This window comes from Hippocampus bargibanti, linkage group LG10 (assembly GCF_051943395.1).
Source record: "Hippocampus bargibanti isolate YZ-2025 linkage group LG10, ASM5194339v1, whole genome shotgun sequence".
Classification (NCBI taxonomy): domain Eukaryota; kingdom Metazoa; phylum Chordata; class Actinopteri; order Syngnathiformes; family Syngnathidae; genus Hippocampus; species Hippocampus bargibanti.
This window is the reverse complement of record NC_142743.1, coordinates 17,121,827-17,147,163: the sequence shown is the minus strand read 5'-3', so window position 1 is coordinate 17,147,163 and position 25,337 is coordinate 17,121,827. Positions and strand designations below refer to the sequence as shown.

Sequence of the window (25,337 nt, the reverse complement as noted above, 5' to 3'; positions counted from 1 at the left end):
TGCCTTTTATTCGGAAACTTTTATATACAGTAAAGTCTCGTTATATCGATATCGGATATATCGATAGTCCCGGTTATATCGATACTATTTCTATGCACGCACGGAGAAAATTACATGCAAACAGGGTCGGATATATCGATAGTCCCGGTTATATCGATATTTTTTCGGACTCCCTTGAATATCGATATAACGAGACTTTACTGTATTATCTTTGGAAAACCTTTTTCATTCATTGAAGGTGCGCCTTCAATGAATATGGAAACAGTTTGAAAATACACCATTCCTTGGAAGTGCGCCTGATACTTTGGTGCACCTAATAGACCAGAAAATACAATAAAAATAAATGAATAAAAAATGATTATAAAAAAATATATTTAGCTATCCTAACACCAGTCATTTGTAGTTCAGATATGAAATCAAAACAAGAGGATAATATTAGCTTGCCCTTAAATGCTACAGTTAAATTGAAATGTTTTTGGGGATTACAACGTCACTGTTGCCTTTCCATAGCTAATAATGCTGTTTTAATAATAATGATTTAATTTATAAACGCCTTTCAAAAGGATATTCGTTGATCAGAAAAACAAGATATTAACGTCTTATCAAAAGAATAATGCACAATATTTACAAGCTTTTCACTATCAAGCCGGAGGAAAGTGATTTATTGAAGTCCATGACGGTTTTAAAAAAATATCTGAAAAAAATGTTGTAAAGTGTCCACCAAGGTTAATATCACCCTAATAAAACTGGTAAAAAAATACAGATGGATGATATGAATCAGGTGATGCTTGCAAGGTGGAAACTAGATGAATAATAAATAGTTGTGTGGCTTTTTGCTTCAAGGCTCTGAGGAGTGAGAAGCTCTCTTGATGCAAGCAGACTAAGAGCCTTTGAACCTTTTAAACTTGTATGCAAACATCTTGGCCTGCGGGCATGGTCAGAGCTGTCATTCATAGCAGCTAAATCACATCTTATTAAGAATCTGCCAGACTTTTGACATGGTGCGGCTCACTATACGATGGATGATGAGGAGAGAGAACATGAGGGGGGAAGGGTGGCTCCAGAGGCATTAAATTGCCTTTTTTTTCAGCAGCCTGCGAATGATTCCACCGTATGAATAGACAAAGAGCAAGGCATTGTCTCGGTTTGTGTGGCCCTCTTGTTTCCTGTCGCACTGACCCCCGGCTTTCCCTTCATCTCTCGGTCTGCTTCGAGATGCGCCACATGCATGAGGGATGAGTACACAGAAGAGGGAAATGGGGAGGGGGGGGGGGCAGCGGGAAAACAATTATGCTTGCTAGTCATAAATCCATGGGATGCAATTTGCGAGCGATTCACTATTAATTCTTTTGAGTGTTTATAAATGTGACTAAGTGAAGAGAAGAGTGCAGCCAATGCTTAAATAAATTAGCTTCTAATTGGATTGTGATTCATGAAATTCCCTTGTTGCGTTGATGCCATTAATAGCATATGAAATTGCAAATTAATCCAAAACGGAAACACTTGTGTTTATGTGGGTCTCTCACTTTGATAACCGTTAATGGTCCTTTCATCGCATTAATTGTGTTCCTCCCAGGACGAAATGGAACAACAGGAAGTAATGGGTGGTGTTGAAAAAGGAAGGGTTAAGGTAGCAAATTATGTTGCAAACGTTCATTTGGAGTCTCTTAAGATGATTGTTATGGCAGAAGTACAATGTAGGATTGAAACAATACTTGGGGGACATACAAAAACTTGGATGAACTTTATTCAGGAATTGAAAATATGACATGGAGCGCCATTCCCAAATTTGTTCAGGTTCTGTTTTTTCATGCTTGGGTGGCGATAAAGTGCTGGCCATGGCCCCTGGTAATGGTTTTTCTTTTCCACAAAAATGTGTGTGTAACGGAGTTGTACACTAATACTATTAAATTATGATGGAAGTGACGCAACGGCGCACAGTGTGGCACCAAGTCCCGCCCATAGCCAGAACAATCTGGACGAGATTTATGTTAATCACCAGACGAAACCCATGCGACTTCACCCATCCCTTCTGCCATACTGTGTTGCAGAAATAAAAGAAATAAAGACACATTCACGCGTCTGGTCTTATTAAGACGGCAGCATCGTGGAGATGAAGACAGTCACTGTTGTGACACCCGTCACATATGTATTGCATCGTAATTTGGACAGCTACCCTCATTTCAAGCTCGTATAACTCCAGACCCAAATAATTGAGGAATTAACTCTTTTTTTTCTGATGAAAGAAGAGAGTCGAAGGTTTATACACTATATTGAATGTTTATGTAGTCCTAAAACTCAATATTCAGTGGGTCCTAGAAATCAAATTACAATGACAAAAACCCAGACACTGGAGTGGACACATTTTTGCACGTCTGGAAGTGAATGAGTTAATACTTTATCTTTTAGTATGTAAGCACAAGGTTTGACTAACCCCATGTTTTCCTGATTCTTATTCTTTATCTGTGCCAGGGTGCTTTTGTCCAGGTTGGGGGCAATATGAAACAGGGCGACTTGATTGTGCTGGCAGTCGTGGTCTTGAGAGATTGCGACAGAGCCGTGTGTCTGCATGGGCTGAATAATCACTGGAGGTAATGGGCCACCAGGACAAAGGAGGAGGGAGGGCCTGTTTCAGTGGTCTGTCTGTGTGTGCGTGTGGCCACGTGCATGGGGGTTGGAGACGGGCAGTGGGAGGCTGCTGCCTCCTGGATGAAGCCCTATGCTGCCGCGAAGCCTAATGGGGGGCAGAGAAGTTAATTCCACTGTGCTGGAGCTTTATCTCATTTTCATACATATGAAGGCGTCGGGCTGAGATCGATTACCACAAACAAATTGAAATGCTTAGAGACCCAAAAGGCCTGCCGAGCGGTGAGCAGGAAAGACTGGATGGGGAAGGGGGGTAGGGGACTTGACTCTGTATGTGTCTATGAATTTCTGAATTTACCGATATGGATGGAAAGACACAAATCACCTTTGCATACTGATTGCTACCTTCTCCCACACACAGAAACACAAGCACGCACACTTCTTATTATTCACCTCCACACATGAAAACAACTCATTCCAGTCGATAATGCCTTGCCTTCAAGAGAAATGGCAGACACGAGGCTATGAACACAATCACAGGGGTGGCTTATTGAGTGATTAGTCTCCACAATAACCGCACTTTCGTTACTTTTCTCCTCAAAACACACCCAATTACCAATCACGTTGCTTGCTATCTCATTTATGATCAAGTAAACTCTTCAACAGTCAAGACTTCAGAGTTTGTTTGATCATACCCACTTGTTTAAAATTGCTTTCAATGTATAGTTCTATCTGCTATTTTATTATGTATCATTTTACTTTTATTTTGGTTTTATTGTTATGTGCTTTTTTTATTGTTTTTATTGTAAAGTGTCCTTGGGTGTTTTGAAAGGCGCTTGAAATAAAATGTATTATTATTATTATATATGGACCGTTCACTGATACATCTTTATATAGCATATATTTTATTAATTGTTGGCCAGCTAGCTGGTTGCCTAGCTGGCTAGCTATCTATTGGCTATTTATTAGCTATCTATTAGTTAGCTAGCAAGCTTTCTATCTATTTGAGTTATTCCGGGTTCAGTGAACGCTGGCGCTTGTGGCTGCCGCTGCTCCACCACAGAAAACTTCTCCTGTGACTATAAAGTGACCTTGACAGTTTTGAATGGTGCTTATAAATGAAATGTATTATTATTATTTATTTTTCAGTACAAACCAATACAGTTACTTATATAAACCTTAAACATACTTATATAAGCCGTAAACATACATTCCATTCAAAATATCGCACTGAAGCAACTTACGAACAAATTCACCTTGCGTTTGTAAGTTGGTGAGCTTCTGTATTGATAAGCTCTTCAGAATGACAAAAGTGAGTCCTGTCTTGTAAACGGAGAGCTCAATATTTAAAAGCAAAAAAAAATTAAAATCCTATGACACCCCACCCCCTCTTAGTTAAAACCCCAATTCACATAAGTAACCAAAGTTTGCACTTAAATACCCATACAAGACTCAGGGTAAGCGAGGACACTGTTTTTATTCAACCTCTCTCCTAATGCATTACTCAAAGCTCAATGCCTTGATTTCTTCTCCATTTTTGCTTTCACCAATTCTCCCGGCCGCCCTTTGTAGCCCCAACACACTGCATTAACAGGATGCCCTCACACACTCCGCTGCCCGCTGCTGCGGGCACAGCAGACGTCACCCTGCATTTCACTCGACTGGGCTCTGTCTGTGTTTCTGTGTGTGTGTATCTATGTTTGTGTGTGTCTGTGTTTTAGAAACATGGGGATTCGGAGCACAAAATGGTGCACATGACATGCAATGGGGTTAGGTAAGGACACCAAAGGCTAAGTGTGTTTAATTTTGCAGCTTTTTATCCAAATGGAGCAATTACAGCGGATTATTAACTCATTCACTGCCATTCCCGAATTTATTTGGGAATTGAAAAGTGTGACGTGGCGCTCATTCCGGAATTTGGGTTTTTGTTTTTCTTACAGGGGGGTGCCGATACAGCGCTGGTCAGACCTCTGGCAATGTTTTTCCCCTTCCCCAACGGGGCGGCATTTGCCTTTTGTCAATGTTAGCGCTTTGTTACAGATTCAGCTGTTGTTAAAGCGCTATATAAATCAATATGTATGTATTGTATTGCCTTTGATACTGCCCCCATTTCAAGCTCAGATAACTCCAGACCCATATAACTTACAAATAAACTCTTTTTTTTTTGATAAAAGAAGAGAGTCCAATGTTTCCAACGCTGTATAGAATGTTTATGTTATCCTAAAACTTTTGTGGGTCCTGAAATTTCAGTGAAAATGACAAAAACCCTGGCACTGGAGTGGACTCATTTTTCATCGTCTGGCAGTGAATGAGTTTATACTGAGAAATAAAATAAAAAACAAAGATGATTGGTACTCACCTTTGGGTTTCTGTTCAGCAGCCTGTAGGGGAGAGAGCAATAAAGTTTCTTGAAATAATTGCACCGAAAGGGGTCTTTAAAAGTAGTGTTAGACTGGAACAGAAATTAAACTGTCCCCACCCATTTGCAGCTACAGTATCTTACATTCCACATGCTGCAACAGAAAGGGATCTTCCCCAAAATGGTTCACAATCTCAAGGGCATTACATTCTCGAAAACATGAAAAACTATTGTGCGTGTGTGTGTGTGTGTGTGTGTGTGTGTGTGTGTGTGTGTGTGTGTGTGTGTGTGTGTGTGTGTTTTGCGAGATTTATATACGAATAACATCACCAGATGTGCAAGTGAATCACCTTCTTGGGAGCGTTGACCTTCTTTTCTTCTTGTTTTTTCTTTCTCTTTTCTTCCATCAAACGGTTCTCGTTCTTGTTTTGCTTGCTTGTTTCAAAGCTGTAAAATGAGATTTTTTTTTTGGGGGGGGGGGTGTCAAAAACAGAATTCCACTCAACAGTGTTGATTAACTTGGTTCTCCTTTTCCTTCAATTACAACGTACAAAAAAATAGACCAATCATCGTTCAGTGCATTAACTTCAAAGGTATTTTTGCAAACTGGAAGCCCCTTCCATTTGATTTACTTCCAGTCGCAGCAAGAGCGTACAGCGTGTCTGGGGAAAGGTTCAACAGTCAACAGTCCCTTCATATGTAAATTGCGCCTGACATGTCTAAAGAAACATTTTTTCTCCCCGTCAAAAAAGTATAATAGAGCCACAAAACAAAACAAGGAAGTGATTGACGTGACGACACAACATGAATTCGGAAGACCAAAGACGACAGTAAAACAGCAAAATCATTGTGGAAGAGGAATTCACCTAAGATGCTTGAGTTTTGAGAGATCGCCAAGCAGGACAGTGCTAACATCAACAAAGTGACAGAATTATATAGACAATGCCGGTTTTGTAAGTCAAACCTGATGCATAGAATGCCCAAAGGCCAGAATGTGTTGTGTTTCCTTAGTAACAGTGCTGGAAACTATTGAAAGTATGAACTGGGTCTCAAGTACGGCGCACGAGCATGCTTGTCGATGTCAGGATGTTTGTCACATGAGAGCACCTTTGGAAGTGCGAATGAATTCATTCTATCTGATGAGCGACTTAACCTGGTAGCACATCACAAACAACCTCAGAGGTCTACAATACAAACATTTTGGCACGAAAAGTTGCTCAAAATAAGCTCATTCTTCGATGAAAAGGTTTCTTCAGATTCTGTATTTACGACACTTTACAACAGATTGATAAGGAATTGTTAGTTTTTTTCAGACGTCATCTGTGCTTCTTCGACGGTGAATTTCAAAGATTCAAAGAATCACAGATGTCGGCCGAAGAAACCTTTTCATCGATGGACCACTCCTGTACGACTGAGAGCCCTACACAGGTGTAAACTCATTCTTCTCACGCCTCTAAAGCAGAAGTGAAACCACAACAATCGTGTTCGTGATTCATGCAATCATCCAAGTCAGTTTAATATTATGCAAAAGGTCGAATCCCAGTAGAGGTAGCATCAACTCATATGCGCCAGCAGGAGATGCTGAATAGCACACGTAGCTCAGTTCAAAGGTCAGACTAATCTCTGGGAGACGAGTCAAATGCAAATTAGCAATGCTAATACCGGCAGATGTGGCCCTGACCACAATGCAAGCTTCAAAGGAGCAACCAGGGTCAACATTACAATATTGGGTGCAACAGAACATTGCATTTTCAACCTTTTGTTTGTGGAGGATAAAGAAACAATTTTATATTGGGACTCGAGAATGGATGGAAACACAATGCTTTCAGGAAAAAAATATTATGGCTTTGTTATTTCCTTGTTCAAGGACATGGCAGCAATTACAGCTTGACCATGGCTCATTTGAATCCGCTGTGGAATCTTGCCACATCCTGCTTGTCCTATTCCAACCATACCACATCAATGCTGTCAATCACAGTTTCACTAACTTTTCATCTATCCAATACCTTGATGTTAAACGAGTACCCAATTTGAGATATAGCTTTTCATTCTGCTGTTTGTGCAAAACACATTTTACAGCACGTGTGTGGGTAAATTGCCGGACTTTATTGCGGGTGTTTTTCTTTTTAAATGTGACAGCGGGGACAGTTGGGCTTTTAGCTGACAAAGTAAATGCCAGGCAAGGCTACCTCACATATCCTTACCTGTCTCGCTGCCTCGCTCTCAGCACTGCTGACACAAGCATCTAATCAGTGGTGACCCAGTATTTCATAATTTGAATCAAACACACCGAACACAAATACATTTACGTAGATTTGTTAGGTCTGAGGGGCACTTGAATTTTGAATTCCCCTTGCATGACTACGACCATACGAAAGTGTGGTTCCATAGAACCAAACAGAATAAATAGACATCATGGAAGTAGGTGGCACCGCTGTGGTGAACGCAGTATAGCAAGGAGAACAGTCTCCCGAGAATGCCACAGTAATACAAGCTTGACACAGAGAGACGGAAGAGAGGCTGGTGACATTCTGTCAGAGAAACAGGAGAAAGGAAGGGAGGGGTAGAAGAAATAGGTGGGCGAATGAAAGGAAGAAAAAAAAAACAGCCGGTAGATGAAAGCAGAAGCAGAACAACACCAATTAAGAATGACATGCCGTCGGAAAACCAGACTGGGCGAAAAAGGGGAACCAAGGCTGGAAGTGGGAAAGACAGAAAATAGAATCCTCACTGGATAGTGAAGAGAAAGAAAAAAGGGGAAGCATGCATGATGGAGGCTGGCAGATAAGAGGAGAAAGTGAGAGAAGAGGCGGGGGTGGGAAGCACAGAAATAACATTGTGCCTTGATTACTAATATCGACCGGGCGGCGGCAAGAAGAGTGAGAGGGTGCATAGTGGTTAGAAACCAAATGACCCGCACCGCTTGAGACAAAGACAAACAAAAAAGGACAAAGATGCTTCAAGGAAGACACAAAAGCTCGATGCGTTTTGAACGTCACCGAGTACGCAAAGCTGGGAGGTAACGGCAGACATATGATTGAAGCAATATGATCCACCATTGCTACACTATGTGGAGGAAATGTGCTAGCCGCCACTGTTAGCATTTGACGAAGCCAGACATTCCAGTTGTATAATAAACATGGAGTTCATTTCCATTTCTGTCGCAAACAGTTTAAATGTCTTGATTGGTTCAATGTAGTTTGTGAACGTTCAGCACGCAGAAGCTTCCCCTGAAGCAGGTGTGTCAAAGTATAAAATGTTTACTTGATCACTGGATGCTGAGATTTCTTGACGTGGCTGAGGGCAGGGGCGGATAGTTCATAAAGGAAGAGGACAAAGTCCAACACTGAGGGGGAGTTGGTACTATAAATAATTGTTTTGAAGGTGTCTTTACTGGGGAAGCAGCCAAGTTGACATTAAACTTTAACACTGCAGCAGCTCATTAAATGAGAAAACATCACGAGACCGAGCAGGACGACTGCTGTCGCTGCTCAATGCATCAAAACTGAAGGTGTCAGACGTCGGACCTTACGGATTTATTTGTGTGTAGAGGATCTGTTTTATGATCCGAACTCTATTCCAATTAAACACAAAATGTGTTTATAGTGTGTAAAACATTTTGTGCATTAGTTAACTGATATTAAAAGGCTGAATGTAGTGTAAAATTGTCAGAACAACGAAATCAAAATTTGACAAACACAAACAAACAGCACGCATGCCAACACAAACGAGATAATCGGCTGAGGCAGACAGAGGTTATTTTGACACAGCTAAATGTCAACTATTCACAACTCTACCCCATGTTGGGCAAAAAAAATATTCTCTATATCACAGCTATTAGGATATTCAGAGGTTTACATAACGCATGGGAATATATTGACAGGAAGCGATAATTTTAGTTGATGTAATTACGATCATCCATCAGAAAGATCCGCTGAGACTCATCTTTGCCACATTTCCTTCAATTGTACCGACAAAAATGCTTGAGAATACTTGATATTCCATTAATAGTCATTGGTTATCTTTTTATTAACTCGCCAATTGATAATATGTCCCAAAAATCTCAATTGTGTTAAAGTCTGATCCACAACCATGAATTTTTGGCACTGATATTGGCCAAAAAAAAAAAAAAGCTAGGACCTTAGGGCCTCAATTCTAATCCCAGTACAAGAACAGGTGGTACATGCTCATGCTATTTACACCGCCTTAGCTAAGCGCTTTGAATGTGATGTGGGGCTCAAGCCCTGTTACATCATGAACAAGGCTGTCTAATGTTAGTTTGGGAATGAACACTTGAACATTTAAATTGGATGTCCCGCATATTCCCCGTCAGGCTTGTTCCGTGTAATGCCATGCTCCTTCCCACAGTGTCTCCAATTAGCCAACGCGAAAGCGAGGGAGGGAACAGGGCCCCAAGTAAAGCACCGCACAGTGAACATTCGCCTGGAGTCATGCCAAGACTCACAAGCATCAGCTCGCCAGGTCCCAACTGCCCCCGCCTCACCCCACTCCATTTCCCTGCTTCAATGCTGACCTGGTTTACCCCATGGTGGGCCCCTTAAATCCGGCCCCTTCTATTGGCACATAAGCAAGGGAAGGAGGTGTATGACAGGTAACAAAAGTAAAATACTTCAACCCACCTATCAGTAAACAAAAATAAAATATGTACTGAATTGTTCTGAGTGTCCTGATCAACGTTTTCATGACACTAAGCAGAATTGCCACAGCAGATTTCAGTACAACTAATTCATAGGTGACATCCTGGCATTCTTCAGAAGACAGCATCCAGAATTCAAGGTTATTTTTCTTACGTTAATTTCCATTTCCACCATTACTGCCAAGAACAACCTCATCCACAAATAATCTTAATTCATAACAATACCCACGTCAAATTCAAAAGACAGCCATCTAATTATTCTGCTCCCTTGCACTTTAAAATAGCCATTCACAGTCTAGAGGACGAGGTTAATGGCTTTTGACAGCCACAAATTGAATCCAGCTGATTCTGCTGTCAATGCCCCCCCCCCCCTCCACCAGACTGGAGCAGCACCCTGTGGTGGTGTTAAGCATGTTATCTATCAGTTCTGTGCCAGTTGTTTGAAAAGCTTCATAATAATGGGCTCTGTAACCACCGTGGTTAGGACTAGGATAAGGTCAATGATTGGGGCCTTGGATGGGGGTGGAGCGGATGTTATATGCCACTTTTCTGAAACAGGACTAAGTGAGACTTAATGGAGGCAACAGCTATGCTTGAAAGCACATTTTGTTATTTGGAACTAAGCGCCTCTTGGGAAATTGGCTAACTTAGTTGTGGGATTGTTCAACAATAAAGTCCTCAACAGCTTCCATCTTTGTGATGAGTACAAGGTGACAAACCTGAAAACATGGCGGGGAGGAGTGTATTATCAGGAAAAGGTCAGGCAATAGAAAATAAACCTTGGATATTATTTGTAGCAAAGTACCCATATGTGCACTGATACGACGGCAGATGGAATGGGTTTGTCCTTGAGGTAGTAACAATATGTCCAAACAGCCTTCAGCACCAGTGTGCTGCCAAGAAAAAAAAGAATGTTTATTCTAACATTCTCCAGCTCTAGAGAGGAGAAACTAATAAATCTCTCAAAAAACAAGCATTTTTTTACTACATAGGGCAACTTATTTGAGAACTGACGTGATACAAATTAGGCCTCAGCCGAGCTGAGTGACTACGACTGTTGGTGGGAATACTGTACTCCAATTCATTCCTGGGTCCACAAAACAGTGACTTAAATCGGTTAGATTACACTCATGATAGCTACAAAGCTATGAGCACAAACAGCTTTGCAAAATGCATCAAAATAGTTGGCAAGAACATCAACCCTCCATCTTGTCTAATATTGCTTGAGTATTATTTATTCATGTTCATTCCGTCCCAAAAGCAGAACGCAACAATACATGTTAATCAACTCGGAAAACTAAATCATGTGAAAAAATCTATTTTAATGCATTTAAAAAATCCATTTATCATATGAATTCATGAATAATTAACTAATTCACTGCCAGACGTGCAAAAGTGTGTCCACTACAGTCCCAGGGTTTTTGTCATTGGCACTCAAATTCCAGGACCCACAGAATATTGACTTTTAGGACTACATAAACATTCAATGTCGCGTAAGAAACCTCAGACTCTCGTCTTTTATCAGAAAAAAGAGCTAATTCCTAAATTATATGAGTCTGGAGTTATGAGCTTGAAATGAGGGCGGGTGTCGAAAATACAATGTAACACATGCATATTGGTTTATATAGCGATTCAACAACAGCTCAAGATGGACCAAACCCCTAACATGGAAAAAAGGGAAATGCTGCCCCCTTGTGGAAAAAAAAAAACATTGCCAGAGGCCATGGCCAGCGCTTTATCGGCACCCAAATGAAAAAAAACAAAACGAGAAGAAATTCGGGAATGGCGTTCTATGTCATATTTTCAATTCCCGAATAAATGTGTGAAAGGCAGTGAATGACTTAAAAGGACAATCTCTTAAAAATATATTCTACAGCTACAAAGTAAACGATGTTGCCAATGGATAAGGCCCATTCACGCAGACGTCTGCTTTGGCAAAACTCGTCAAGGCAGCATTATCAACAACACAGAGGAACAGGAATCCAGAACATGTAATGCAAGATTTTGCCATGGCAATGGCGTACTACAAATATACGGAGAAAATGTCACATTTTTGCACTACTCAATCTCATCAAGAATGACATTAAAAAAAGGCAGGCTGGCACACCATAACGATCAAAAGCCACTAAATTTGTACTGCCTACATTAATCAAAAAGGTAGAAGGATTTTATCCACCTGGGCGGCTCACTCAAGCCGATGTTACTTATGCTTGAAAGCCCAATTGTGAGGGACTTACAGCAGACTCCCCCTCGTCTTAACAAGCGTAAACTCATCTCCTCCCCCTATTCTCTAGTTTATGGACAGCAGAGGGCCCCTAGAAACATCTTTTCACAGGCGCTCTTAGTTGCTATACGTCAGCCTTTGGGAGAGACTGGTGGCGTCTAGGAGGGAGTACACTTGACCCTCTGGAAGAAAAAAAATATGTGCACGTCTGCGAGCCAGCTGGGTGTTTAGAGGCACGCGGGAGGCACCTCATGACATGATTAGCAAATGCAGGGCATTGACCAACTGCCGGAACCTTGAGTTTGGCCCAAGAAAAATGCTTGCACACGCCAATAAAATAGCACTGAGATGGGAGCAACGGATCCCATCTCAACACATGTATGTTCTCGCACCAATTTTCTCATTTCAATGCAGCACTGGCGCGTGACGGTTGAGATAAGACAGTTGTGACGGATGATGACAGAGGGAGAGGATGAAGGGGGTTGAATTTGAACAGGAAATTATGTACTTCAATTAAGAAGACACGCCAAAGAGATATTAAAAGCTGTACTTGGACGCCGGGGGATGTGGGAAGAGGGGGTTTGCAATGCAATGGAAGTCGACAGTTCAATCAGTATTATGACTACAGGTGGAGGAACAAGGAATAGGCGGCGGGGTGGTTATGTTTAATAATGTACTTGGAATAAATGTAGAGGAATGTACAAGATACATTATGTATCACATCGATATGAACCACAAGCAGGTTAGTTTTAGAAAATGCATTTTTCTTCAAATATAAAGTCTGCTATCGTACCATTGTGGAAATCCAAGTAATGCAATACCTCTTTGGGTATGTGAAAGAAACTATTCACATGTGCAGTGTTCTCAGTCCCTCTCAACCAATCACAGAAGAGCTGTGATGTAACGCTTAAGTTTCACGTCCAATAACCAAGTATAAAAACGTACAATGTAATTGATAAAGTGTATCTGACCACAATTCTACAACTGGAATTTTGAATCCTCGTTGAAATTCAATATTTATATTCGCAGGGGCACAAACTAGAGAGTTGATCATTATGAGGACTTTTTAAAAAATGACGGAGAGAGGTGGTAAAAAAATAACTCACCTTGCGTTAAACACGGCTTTGGCAGCTTGTATTCAATCCCCGGTGTCCTCTCCTAAATTACCCGTAAAGCGATGGAGCAGATTCAGTCAAGACTTGGCAGCTTCGCCGGCGGCCGCCGTAGCAGCTTGGTGTCAGTCGAGCGATGTATAAAACGCCCCCTCCTCGGTCACATATACAAAATCGCTGTTTTGTAATGTGTAGTTTTGGAGAAACATTGAAAAAAAATGTCGCAAAAAATAACGCTAAAACGCCATATGCGATATTGTGTAGGGGCGGGAGGAAGCAAAGGCAACAACAAAAACAAACGATCCAAATAAGAATGACCTTGTAAAACGCAGCTAAATTGTTGTCGACAACATTAGCCGCCTAGAAAATGAGCCTCAGTGAAAAAAAGAATTTAAAATGGAATGTCGCTGTTTTTGTCCAAGCTTGCCGACAGCCGACCGAAAGCGAGCCGACCAACTTGTTTTTTAAAGTGCAAAAAATAACTGTTGTGTCTAGGTAACCAGCGGGACGACTTGTAACGCATCAGCTAACGCAAATGCAAAGTGAGAAGCGACTACGAGAAAATACATTCTGCGAGGGTCCAGACAGCGCAGAGCACGGTCGTGGTAGGCGGATCAGTGAGCGTTCGGCGTCAGCGGTCTCGCAGCCATTTTGTTGAGACTAGCAAACACCGCATAGTCGCTTGTCTCCTCCTCCCCCGGAGAGAAGCCAGACCAGGAAGCAGCTCCATCAACGTCACTCCCGGCCAGCCAATTGGAAGATACCATGAAACTCCGCCCTCCGTCTACAAAAGGGGTGCCTAGCTAAATTTCGATGCACTTGTGGATTTAGACCGAAACAGACAATGAAACGAAGACTGACAATACCAATAACACGACAGTACATATCGACTGTCCGATGAACTCTCTTTTAATATTTTAATCGGGAAAAAAAATAAACCTTTAAAAACGGTTAATCAATTTTTCATATTTCTAAACTTACATTTACGCAAGTCAAAAAATAAAACAGTTCATACAGGCAGTTATATTCACAGTCATGACTGTCACAACATAACGTGATAAATAGGACGGACATTCTCAAATGTAAAAACGGGGAAGATAGGTGAAAAATGTTCTTTACAATATGTTCCGTGTGCCCACACTAGTCTAAACATGACATTCCATTTGATATTTTGTTTGTGGCATATTATTTAAAGCAGCGGATTACACCCACTTTTACCCGTGAGTGCAGCTATTTTGCAACTTGCTGTCAATTGAAAATGAGATCACTTTTGTTTCAATACAACACATCGTCGCTATAATGCTTTCACAACAGCTGCACTGTAACAAAGCACTTTACAGAATATGTCACAAAATAACACAAATAATACAAAAGAACACAAAACAAAACATGGACAAATCATTCCATTGCAATAATGATATCTACATGTAGTTTGAAGCAGTTGTAGATGAAGGAGTAAATCAAAGTTCATCACACGTGTCAGCTACAAGCTAAGTTGGTAGTGAAAACAACAAGCCATAGTGTCCATTGATGAATCCAGAGATTGATACTTGCGTCAAATGTACATCCAATTCAATTTATCACATACAAATTGCATAGCACATAAAAAGTGGACAACCAATGAAGAACAAAATAATTTTGGCCTGAGGATATAGGACTTGTATAACACAGATGGCATAGCTGGTAAATCAGTGTATGAACCTTTTAGCCAAAGTCCTGGCCACGTGAATGTCCATGTTTGTGTATTTTTATTTCAGGAAGCCAAGATAAGGAGATCTTTATCAGTGTTTTGCGGGGAAGACTGTATTTTTTGCTATGGGTTAATCAGAAAGCAGAAAACCCTTAATCGTCCCACAATGGGGAAATTCGCAGTCCACAGCAGCAATTTGAAAGGAAGGGCGGGAGGGGGTGTGAAAGGATAGAAAAACAAGATATTATAAGGATAGTAAAAATGTCATCAGTCTGAGATGTATACTGTAAATGTGCAAAACTGTACATAGTGCAAGTATCAAGAAAGGTATATTGATATATGTAGTTGCATTGCATCAACAACTAACTGTAAATATACAATTGGGCAGTTTACTGAGTGTTGGACAAGCGCATGTGAAAATGCTTGGCAAATTTGTGTAGGACTATATGACGACTGCATGTGAGCACACATCCAGAATTATGTGTGTGAGAGTATTTAATAAATGTGTGTGAGAGCCTTTGAGTATTTTACAGACGAGCGTATTTCAGTAGTTTGTATAAAAACTTTTAAGTAGAGTTAAAACTAATCTTGGATTATGTCCCTAACGTTCCCTCATACATCCGCACAGTCAATCTCTGTTTTATTTTCATTGACATGAAATGGTGTCAAGTCATCAAATCTTAGGAAAAAAAAATACACACCAATGTATTTGACCAGATACAGTCAAACATTTTTTTTATTTTCTGAGATCCGTATCACATTATGAAAATTCCATATGGTAGTGCTGGTTTTAAACTTTGCGCCTTTGTTGTCTTGATTAACCCTCATTTATCATCACAAACAAATCGCATGGCTAGAAAAATTAATTCAAGGCGGTTGAAGATTCCAACTAAATTTTTTAGGAGATTATTCTATTTTGATTAGCAACAGAGTTTTTTATAATAGTGACGGTTATGACCATTTTTGTTTTCTAATAAGAATAGTTTCTTCAGCCGTCATCAGGACTTCTTTGAAGGTGTCGAACGTTTCGCTTCTTATCCAAGAAACTTCGTCAGCTGGATAAGAAGCGAAACGTCCGACACAAAAAAGTACAGATGACGGCTGAAGAAACCTTTTTGTCGATGGACCACTCCTGTACGACTGAGAGCTTACTCAGACGTAATAAGAATTGTGTTTGAGCGAGACACTCATTGCAGATGACCACTCTTGTGACATTGCGAAAGTATTCTAAATAGCAGCGGCTTGGCTGTTTGATCCAGAACATAGCTTATCAGATTCAACCACTTTTTCATATACTTCCTCTACCCAAACCAACCTTTATCAAAAAGGTCTTGATCGGGTGCTGTACAAAGACACGGGGGCCATAATTCCTGCCTATTCACGACATGATGGATGAGGTTGCCCTTCTGCCCCCACGATGGCATCTGCCCACATCCTTTAAAAAGAAAATGTGGCCCCTGTCCATTCTCTACGCTCCTTTCTCATGGAAATGAATGCTCGGCGTACAGACTACAAACACACAGTGTGTAGTGGGAACAGGTCAAGACTCTGCATTACAAAGGGGATGGCTGACCAGTGAGAACTTGCTTAGAAATGCTGAAGGCTCTTACATATCACTCATAGAGACTACTAATGAGAAAGCTAGGGGCCCTGGCCAAAAGTTTTTTTTTTTAGAATGCGCCAATAGAATGGAGAAAGCAGATGTTCCACGTTTGGGGTTAAGAAGGGTGAGAGCAGAGTGGAATGTCATCAGGAGGGGAAAAAAAAAACGCCCCGAGGCATATGCTGTTCATGGTGGATTGTGAACTATGCCAGTCATTGCAGGAGTTTATTTTGGGGCTTGTACAAACCACTTAAATACAGTGTCACGTGAGTCAGCTCTCAAAAGCAATTGAAAGTTGCAAGCGTCATTGAGCAATGCATTACATGGTGAGTGCACTAGTACCTCGATTAATTCTTATTTACATCACCTTCCAATGATTCAGCGAGTGAAACAATTACCGGGAATCAACTTCAATATATGGAGCAATACCCAATTCCCATCAAGTTGAGACGTGTCAAATGTAAATAAAAATACAATGCAATAATTTGCCAATCATTTTCAAACTAAATTCAATTGGGTAGACCACAAACACAAGATATTTAACTCATTCACTGCCATTCACGAATTTATTCGGGAATTGAAAATATGACGTAGAGCGCCAATCCCAAATTTATTCGGGTTTTATTTTTTTCTTACTTGGGTGCTGATAAAGCACTGGCCATGGCCTCTGGCAATGTTTTTTCCCTACTTTCCATTTTAGCGCTTTGTTCCAGCTTCAGCTGTTGTTCAACCGCGATACAAACCAACATGTATGTATTGCATTGTATTTTGGACAGCAACCCTCATTTCAAGATCATATAACTCCAGACTCATATCATTTAGGAATTAGCATTTTTTTTTTGATGAAAGAAGAATGTCTATGGGTTCTTACACTGCATAGAATGTTTATGTAGTTCAAAAACTCAGTATACTGTGGGTCCTGGAATTCGAGTGACAATGACAAAAACCCTGGCACTGGAGTGGACACATTTTTGCACATGTGTGACGGTGAATGAGTTACTATTCAACCTGATCAAACTTGATGCTGTTTTTTTGCTCTTGCGGACTCTACACTATGCGTGTTTTAACATGTACATGGAGTTCACCCACTCTCTCCCCATCCAATCCCATTTATTCTTTGACGTAACTCCCGAATATTTCTTTGACTCTTCCAGTTCAGATAATTGCTTTCACATTTGGGCACGTTGCTGACAGAGGCAAGCCAATGGGAAAAGGAAAAGATCTGCCAGACACTTTGATAAGAGAAAACAGACACAAGTTACAGTAGAAGCCATAGTTCACATTTTCCCTTCTCAGACAAAGACCTTGCTCTGTTTTCTTCAAGAGTGCTCCCCGTCCTTTCTTTTTATTCCAAGTCAGCCGCCACAGTCTGCACACACTCTCATAAGCATGCACATGCTTTCACAAAGCCGCAGAGTCCCACACCACACACATTTACCCTTGTGGATGAATACAGTATCTATATATACAGTCTATAATATCTATCATTTGGTTCCCATACTGCAGGTGCAAACCCTCAGCAATGTTTTCAGTGGTTCCATGCATATTTAATGCATGTGCTCTGTGGCTACATTTTGTCATTTAAACACATTTCCCACAGGAGGAAGTATCTCAACCCACAAACATAAATAATCCCTAGCATTCATAATACATTACCAGGAAAATTGCACAAAAAGAATACCGGGAGCCTCCACTCTTATTTGAGCCAAACATTTTTTTTTCACAAAAGCCCAGCTCAAGTTCTGAAAGGAATGAAACAATATAAAATACACAGGGTTAAAATAACCACCATTTTTTTTAAGCTCATACACGCAACGGGTTGAGTAAAGATTTTAAATGAATAACTTCCATACAAGTGTGAAAAGACGTTCACCATAGTTGATGGAAACTAATAACATTTATGTACACCAGTAAAACCTCGAACAGTTTAATGACAGTATTTCTTTCTTCACAAGTTATTTCCTGGCTAACTGTACCCTAGTAAAACCTCGAACAGTTTAATGACAGTATTTCTTTCTTCACAAGTTATTTCCTGGCTAACTGTACCCTCTAGTACAGCACAGGATATGTAGTATATCACACCACACTGTTTTTTACAATGGCAGCTGTGGATTGATTCTGACATAGCACTACCGAAGGCCTAGGAGAGACATGCACGGCCCACCACTCACATACACTGAATTACGGGAGTGGGGGGGGGGGGGGGGATGGTTGAAGACAAGTTAACATGATGCAGGTTTTCATTTTTTTTCCTGCAAGTATTAAAAGAAAACAAGAAGACAGAAAATATACATTACCTCATTCAGTGCCAGACGTGCAAAAATGTGACTACTCCAGAGCCATTTTTTTGTCATGTTCACTTGAATTCCAGGACCCACAAAATATTTAGTTTTAAGACTACATATACATTCTATACAGCGTAAGAAACCTTAGACCCTCCTTTCATCAGAAAAAAAAGAGTTAAATCATAATTTGTGGAAAAGGAAAAAAAAAATGCCAGAGGACATGGCCAGCGCTTTATCGGCACCCAAGCATGAAAAAACAAAACCCGAACAAATCCGGGAATTGTGGTCTACGTCATATTTTCAATTCCCGAATAAATTTGTGAATGGCACTTAATTGTAAACAATAAATCCTGTTTATTCACATCAAGGTTCAACACGGCATATATTGAGTTCTTGTATGATAAATTTATCATTATCTTCACTTTACTATATCGAGCAGAGAAGCTAGATATGCATAACCCGGTCGTAATATTGCCTTTAATTTGCTGCTAGATCAGGAAAAGCTCATTTGCAGCTTTATGGTTATCATTACACGATCCCTTTTTGCCATAAATCGTAACATTCGCGGGTGGGAGAACCAAAAATCCCATAAAGAGGCAAAGATAATGCATATTTCAAGAATTTCAATTCACTCCCTCAAACAAAGGCCCACTCTAAATATTTTATCATTTAATCTGATAAACCATAACGCACGATCTAAAACATTGACAAATATTTGATGGCGACACGCAGCCCAACTGCGGATCTTTGAAATCTACGCTCGCAAGATGGAGCTTTGCAGGATGTGTCTGGTTTGTTTTCGTCAACGATTGATGAGTTGAATGCGGCTGTATTTCAGTATTGATTGTGGATACACCAGCTTTCTTGGGAGATCGTTCTGAATGCATGTGTGCAATCAAAATGCAGACGGCGAGCTACTGCCGCTTGGCTCAAAGTGACATTTCCGTAGGGTGGATTTGACATATGCAAAAAAGGGACTCCAGCCTCCCGTATTCAAGATGCGTGAAGCTGAGCACGAGGAACAGAACGGAAGTAGATATGTTTCAAGAAGGGATGGGGAGGCGTTTGATTTGATTATAAAAATCAAGAGGAATTTACATAATTTCAATATCGTATTTTCAATGGGATCGGAGAATCTCAGCATGGCCTGAACAATTTCAAGTAATAAAAGATAAATGTTGAAGGAAATTGGGGCGTAGCAATTTAGAAAAAATAAAATGACAACAACCCCCAAAAAAGATGGTACTGTATATTTCAGTTAGACAGGAGTAATAGTCAAGTTACTACAAGAAAATGTATATTTTGCGTTAAGATACAAGTTTTCTACTATTCAAAGTGATACAGGTCGCAGTGGTGTGAGAGTTCAGTCGTGCAGAATGACAACCAACATACAGAAACTGTGGTTGGCAGAATGTGACATCAATGTCTGAATGTTTACTCATTTTTTTAAGGGTTTTTCTCAACTTTATCAACCAATTCCACATAATTAGACAGTCATTAATGATGACTCTGCTGCTGCGAAATGTAAATTTCTCCACTGCGAGACAAATAAAGGCAAATCCAATCCTATCCAATTCATCAACATCATCCATTAACTCATCCACTGCCATTCACAATTTTATTCGGGAATTGAAAATATGACGTAGAGCGCCATTGCCGAATTTGTTTGGGTTTTGTTTTTTTTCTTGCTTAGGAGCTAATGAAGCGATGGCCAGACCTCTGGCAATGTTTCTCCTCTTCCACTTATGTGGACAGCATTTCACTTTTTTTCCCATGTTAGCGCTTGGTTCCAGCTTCATCTGATGTTAAAGCGTCATATAAACCAATATGTATGTATTGCATTGTATTTTGGTCGCCCTCACTTCACGCTCATATAACTCCATACCCGTATAATTTAGGGATTAACTATTTTTTCTGATGAAAGAAGAGAGTCTAACGCTGCATTCAATGTTTATGTAGTCCTAAAACTCAATATTTTGTGCGTCCTGGGATTCTAGTAACAAATACAAAAATACTGGCACTGGAGTGGACATCTTTTTGCACATGTCTGGCAGTGAATGAGTTAAGAAAGACAGATGAAAAACAATATGCTAGGCTATAAAACAAGGTATATGTGCTGCCTTGAATACCAAAATTATCCTTTTCATTTACTCTCATACAGAATAAATATTACATCAGCCCACCACAGAGAAGAACTAATGTCTCCCGCCGTTGTACACAATACAAACAATAACTGTTGTGTTGTTCATCAAAATGCAATCCATTACTATTAGATTATGACCTTCACACAAATGCAGGATAATATTTCCAATCCCTTCGTGCAATACCGTGTCTCCAAATGCTACATATTTTATTATACATCGGCAGGGTGAAGGGAGGCGTCGCCAGAGCATGGGAAGCCAACACACAGCAACCCAATGTGCGCGTGCAAGCTGATATTGTCAATGTGTGCGTGTTTTTACTTGTTCAAGCAAGTGTGTGCAGCGCGGTACAGGACAGCGATTTGGAGCAGTGGTAATTTCCCCCGAGACAAGCAAGTAGGTAAAGGCCAGCGAGGGGGAGAGCGGAGGATGGAGGGAGGGTGTCAGAGAATAATGAGGAATGATACAGTGGCGTCTTTGCCAAATAAGGCCAACACAGTCGCTAAATCCAAAGCATCTCCGCAACGCCCCTCGCCCCCTCAAACAAACAGTACAGCATAAATACGTATTACCATTTATTTATCTTCTGATGGTCTTATACTATTATTTATTCACGTTATTCACATTTTACTCCACGTTGTTATCGTCTATGAAATACAATTTCACTTCACTTTCCCTTCTAATTTAATACAGGTACCATCCGACTTACTGTACGACCACCCGTACTTACGACTATGACTGCCAGACCCCTATTTTTTAATTTTAATTCAATGCGCTAGCAGCCCGGCAACGCGTACGGCAATTTTGCTCAGCCTAAATCTAAAATCTGAATCTAAATCTAAAATATAAATTGATAATGTGAAATATAAAAGGATAAAAATGACACTAAAAGGTATCAAATTTGTGAATGAGATGAGTAAACAGATTGGTATATAATAGTATTAAATAGAAAAAGTTGCTTAACAACAACAGATTGACATTGTATACTATTCTGTAGTATATCAGAATACGAAAACCTTTAATCGTCCCACAATGGGGGATTTTTGCAGTCCGCAGTAGCAATTTGAAAGGGGGTGGGTGAAACTATTTAAAAAAAAGATATAAAAAAAGGTATAACCCTCGTGTCAGCCATTCTGAATGGATTTCAACTTTTGACCATTTTGACTTATGACCAGTTGGAACGGAACCCGGTCATAAGTCAGATGGCACTTGTATTAGCATTCTGTATATTACGTCCCACTTATCCTTCACCACAAATAAGTAAAAAAAAAATTAGATTTAGCAATCAAAGAATGCAGAAAAAAATATCCTTATGGCTCGTGTTTCACATTTTGTGTGTTTTGTGATGAAGCACCGTCAGTAATTAACCCTTGCCATTTCATTCCCATTTCCATTTACAAACTCATTATCACGCTCAAAAAGCTTGCATGGATTTGACAGAGTTTTGGGAACTGACCGCTTAATCAGATTTAATGCACACTTAAGCTTAATTGATTGCCTTTATGGATTCAAATGACTAATTAAGAGCGAACAATTCTGGTATCTGTTTCATCCATGGGCTAATAACCTATGGAGAATAACTGGAGCACAATTGCCAATCACTATAAAAGGGGGGGGGGGGGTCATATCAGAAAATCTTGTTCATTCAAACGTTATGTGCAAAATGCGTGCATGGATGAAATCCATCACAGATACTAATGCTAGCTTTTATAGATTTCGGAAAAAAAGCCATTGTGTGTGGAAAGCGACCATGAAAGTCTTGCTGGACAATATATCTCAACCTTCAGGTGATCTTCACCAGATCAATACTATCATCAGCGCACACAAGCGGTCACAATTTACTCAGCCTCCGAAACAACACCGAGACCACCACTACCAAGACACACAAATACACTCGTCTGTCATCCATTCTACATCGCACACACACACACACCCGCACACACACAAGCCAGCGAACGCATCTACTACTCGCATTGATTGCTCAGTATTGACCGATTCATGCACATGCGACGGTCACCATGTTCCAGTTTGTTGACTTTATTTCTAACATCCGGGCTGCGATTGCTTGCTGTCATTGCTATATTGTAATAGCAGGAATTGAAAAATGCCTTCGAAAATGCACGTAAATGCTGAAACGATACTGCCAAAATGCCAAATTAAAAAATGAGTCGAGGGCAATATTGGTGAATAATGTAGTAAATCACATAGAACATACATCATATCATATATGACTAGCCACCTTTAATTTGTGACCTCTATGGGGGTTGAGTGGGAGGCTACAGGGATTGAAATCAGAGCAATCTGATGAAAAAAAAAACAAGGGCACTGATGCTTCAGTCATGCTATGTCATGAAACCTGCATTATTATATGATACAGTAAAGTCTCATTATATCGATATTCAAGGGAGTCCGAAAAAATATCGATATAACCGGGACTATCGATATATCCGACCCTGTTTGCATGTAATTTTCTCCGTGCGTGCATAGAAATAGTATCGATATAACCGGGACTATCGATATATCCGATATCGATATAACGAGACTTTACTGTATTTTATTATATATTATATTGTATTATATACCATTATTATTATTATCATTATTATCATTATTATTATTATTATTATTATTATTATTATTATTATTATTATTATTATATTATTATTATTATATTATATATTATTATTAGTATTATAACACATTTTGAAAACAGAAAAAAGTTCATGGTTCTAATCATGTAAAACAACAACCATCACTTTAACTCATTCACTTGCATTCACAAATGTATTCGAGAATTTAAAATATGACGTAGATCACCATTCTCGAATTAGTATGGGTTTTGTTTTTTTCATGCTTGATCGCCGATAAAGCACTGGCCATGGTCTGTGGCAATGGTTTTTTTCTTTTCCACAAGGGGGTAGCATTTCCCTTTTTTCCATGTTAGCGCTTTGTTCCACTTTCAGGTGTTGTTAAAGCCTTATATAAACCAATAGGTATGCATTGCATTGTATTGTGGACACCTACCCTCATTTCAAGCTACATAATATAATTGAGGATTTTTTTTCTGATGAAAGAAGAGAGTTTGAGGTCTCTAACGCTGCATTGAATGCTTATGTAGTCCTAAAACTCAATATTCAGTGGGTCCTGGAATTCAAGTGACAATGACAAAAACCCTGGCATTGGAGTGGACACATTTTTTGCACCTGTCTGGGGCAGTGAAGGAGTTAATAACAAATGACGGAGGCAATAATGCAAACCGGATTTGCAATGCTCTTTCTAACATTCTAAAATTGCTATAAAAATAATAATGCATGATTTGTGATCAAGTATCCGCGCTCCAAAGTTTTACCTGACTGCCTCATTGATGCTATTTGTTAACCCGTCTATATCGTCTATGGTTGTTTGAAATACATAATGTCTTTAATACACCGTCTTTATTCAAATATCCATTGTTCTAAGTGTCTGAAGAAAAACAATTCATTATATTCGTCGGCCTGTCTATCTTGCCTGTTAGCTTGAATGATGTGTTCGCATTAAGCTAGCAGATAGCAAACAAGTGAAATACACAGTGATTAAAACAAAGTTTATCCCGTTCTATATGGATACTGTCCAGTGTATGTTCTCCATCAAGATCGAGGAAACAAAGAAAGGCCAATATCAGTTCTCTAACACAGAATGTTGGTTTTCAAATCCCGTATCCCCGAGACAGACACACACACACGCACACGCACACGCACACGCACACACACACACACACGCACACACACACACACACACACACACACACACACACACACACACACACACACACACACACACACACACAAACAAGCAAATCAATATCTCACTGTCTGCGCGTGGCCTGAAGGAGACTATTTCAATTCCATGTAAATGTTGGTAGCATCACCAGAGGCAAGAGTTGATATTTAGAAGTCCATTAAACAGATCCACTGAGGGGTTAATTCACTGCGTGCTCCACGGAGGCTTTGAGGCAATGCCAAGAAATGGAAGCAAACGAGAGATGAAAGGTATGGGAAAAAAAATAGATCTCATGTTTTTTGGAGTTATGTCAACTTTCATGACGTCAGCATATCCTAACTAGACCACATTTCACCCAAAATCAAAGGATTAAACCGTGATTTTCCTTCGGGTGACTCTATTTCTGAAAGGATGAAAGCGTTAAGCGATACAGTGGGATAGTTAGCATGTCTGCCTCACAGTTCCGAGATCTGAATTTGAGCTCTGGTCCTCCTGTGTGAAGTTTTCATGTTCTCCCTTGTGCTTCGACTGCAAGTCTATCTGTTTGATAAAAAGAACACTGTCCAAGACGTAGCCTACTGTTAGCTTCTCATGCTAGCTATCCAGAAGCAGTCTGATCGTGATCAAAGGATAGAGGGTTATAGTTAGCGGGGATTTTATTTTCTACATGAGGGATGTCAGCATATCACATGAGGGAGCGGTGCACGTCAGGATAGCTCATTTTCGCCAGCTGAGCACTTAGCATTGTTTCCTTATTCCTTTGAGCTTTTTGCCACACTTTTGGGAAAAGAATGATGGTGTTAAAAGAAGAATATCTACTGGGACTGACAAAGTTGACCCATTTAATCATTTTGTTCACATCCACAATGGCATAAATGATCATTTCTTTAGAGCCAAAGTCTTACCAAAAGATCGAAAACT

General features: G+C 40.0%; 1 protein-coding gene across 2 annotated transcripts in view; it reads right to left on the bottom strand.

The window, feature by feature from the left end:
• Positions 1 to 13,632, bottom strand: part of tnrc6c2 (trinucleotide repeat containing adaptor 6C2) — a 41,269-nt gene extending 27,637 nt beyond the window's left edge. The window contains exons 1-3 of one of the 2 annotated variants that reach the window (XM_089006138.1): positions 12,933 to 13,632; positions 5,296 to 5,392; positions 4,946 to 4,967 (exon numbers count right to left, since the gene is read on the bottom strand). In XM_089006138.1, the coding sequence (XP_088862264.1) occupies positions 4,946 to 4,967; positions 5,296 to 5,352 (79 nt within the window). In that variant the 5' untranslated portion in view covers positions 5,353 to 5,392; positions 12,933 to 13,632. The remainder of the gene's footprint in view (positions 1 to 4,945; positions 4,968 to 5,295; positions 5,393 to 12,932) is intronic. The other variant, XM_089006139.1, reaches the window with a different exon arrangement.
• Positions 13,633 to 25,337: the final 11,705 nt, after the last annotated feature.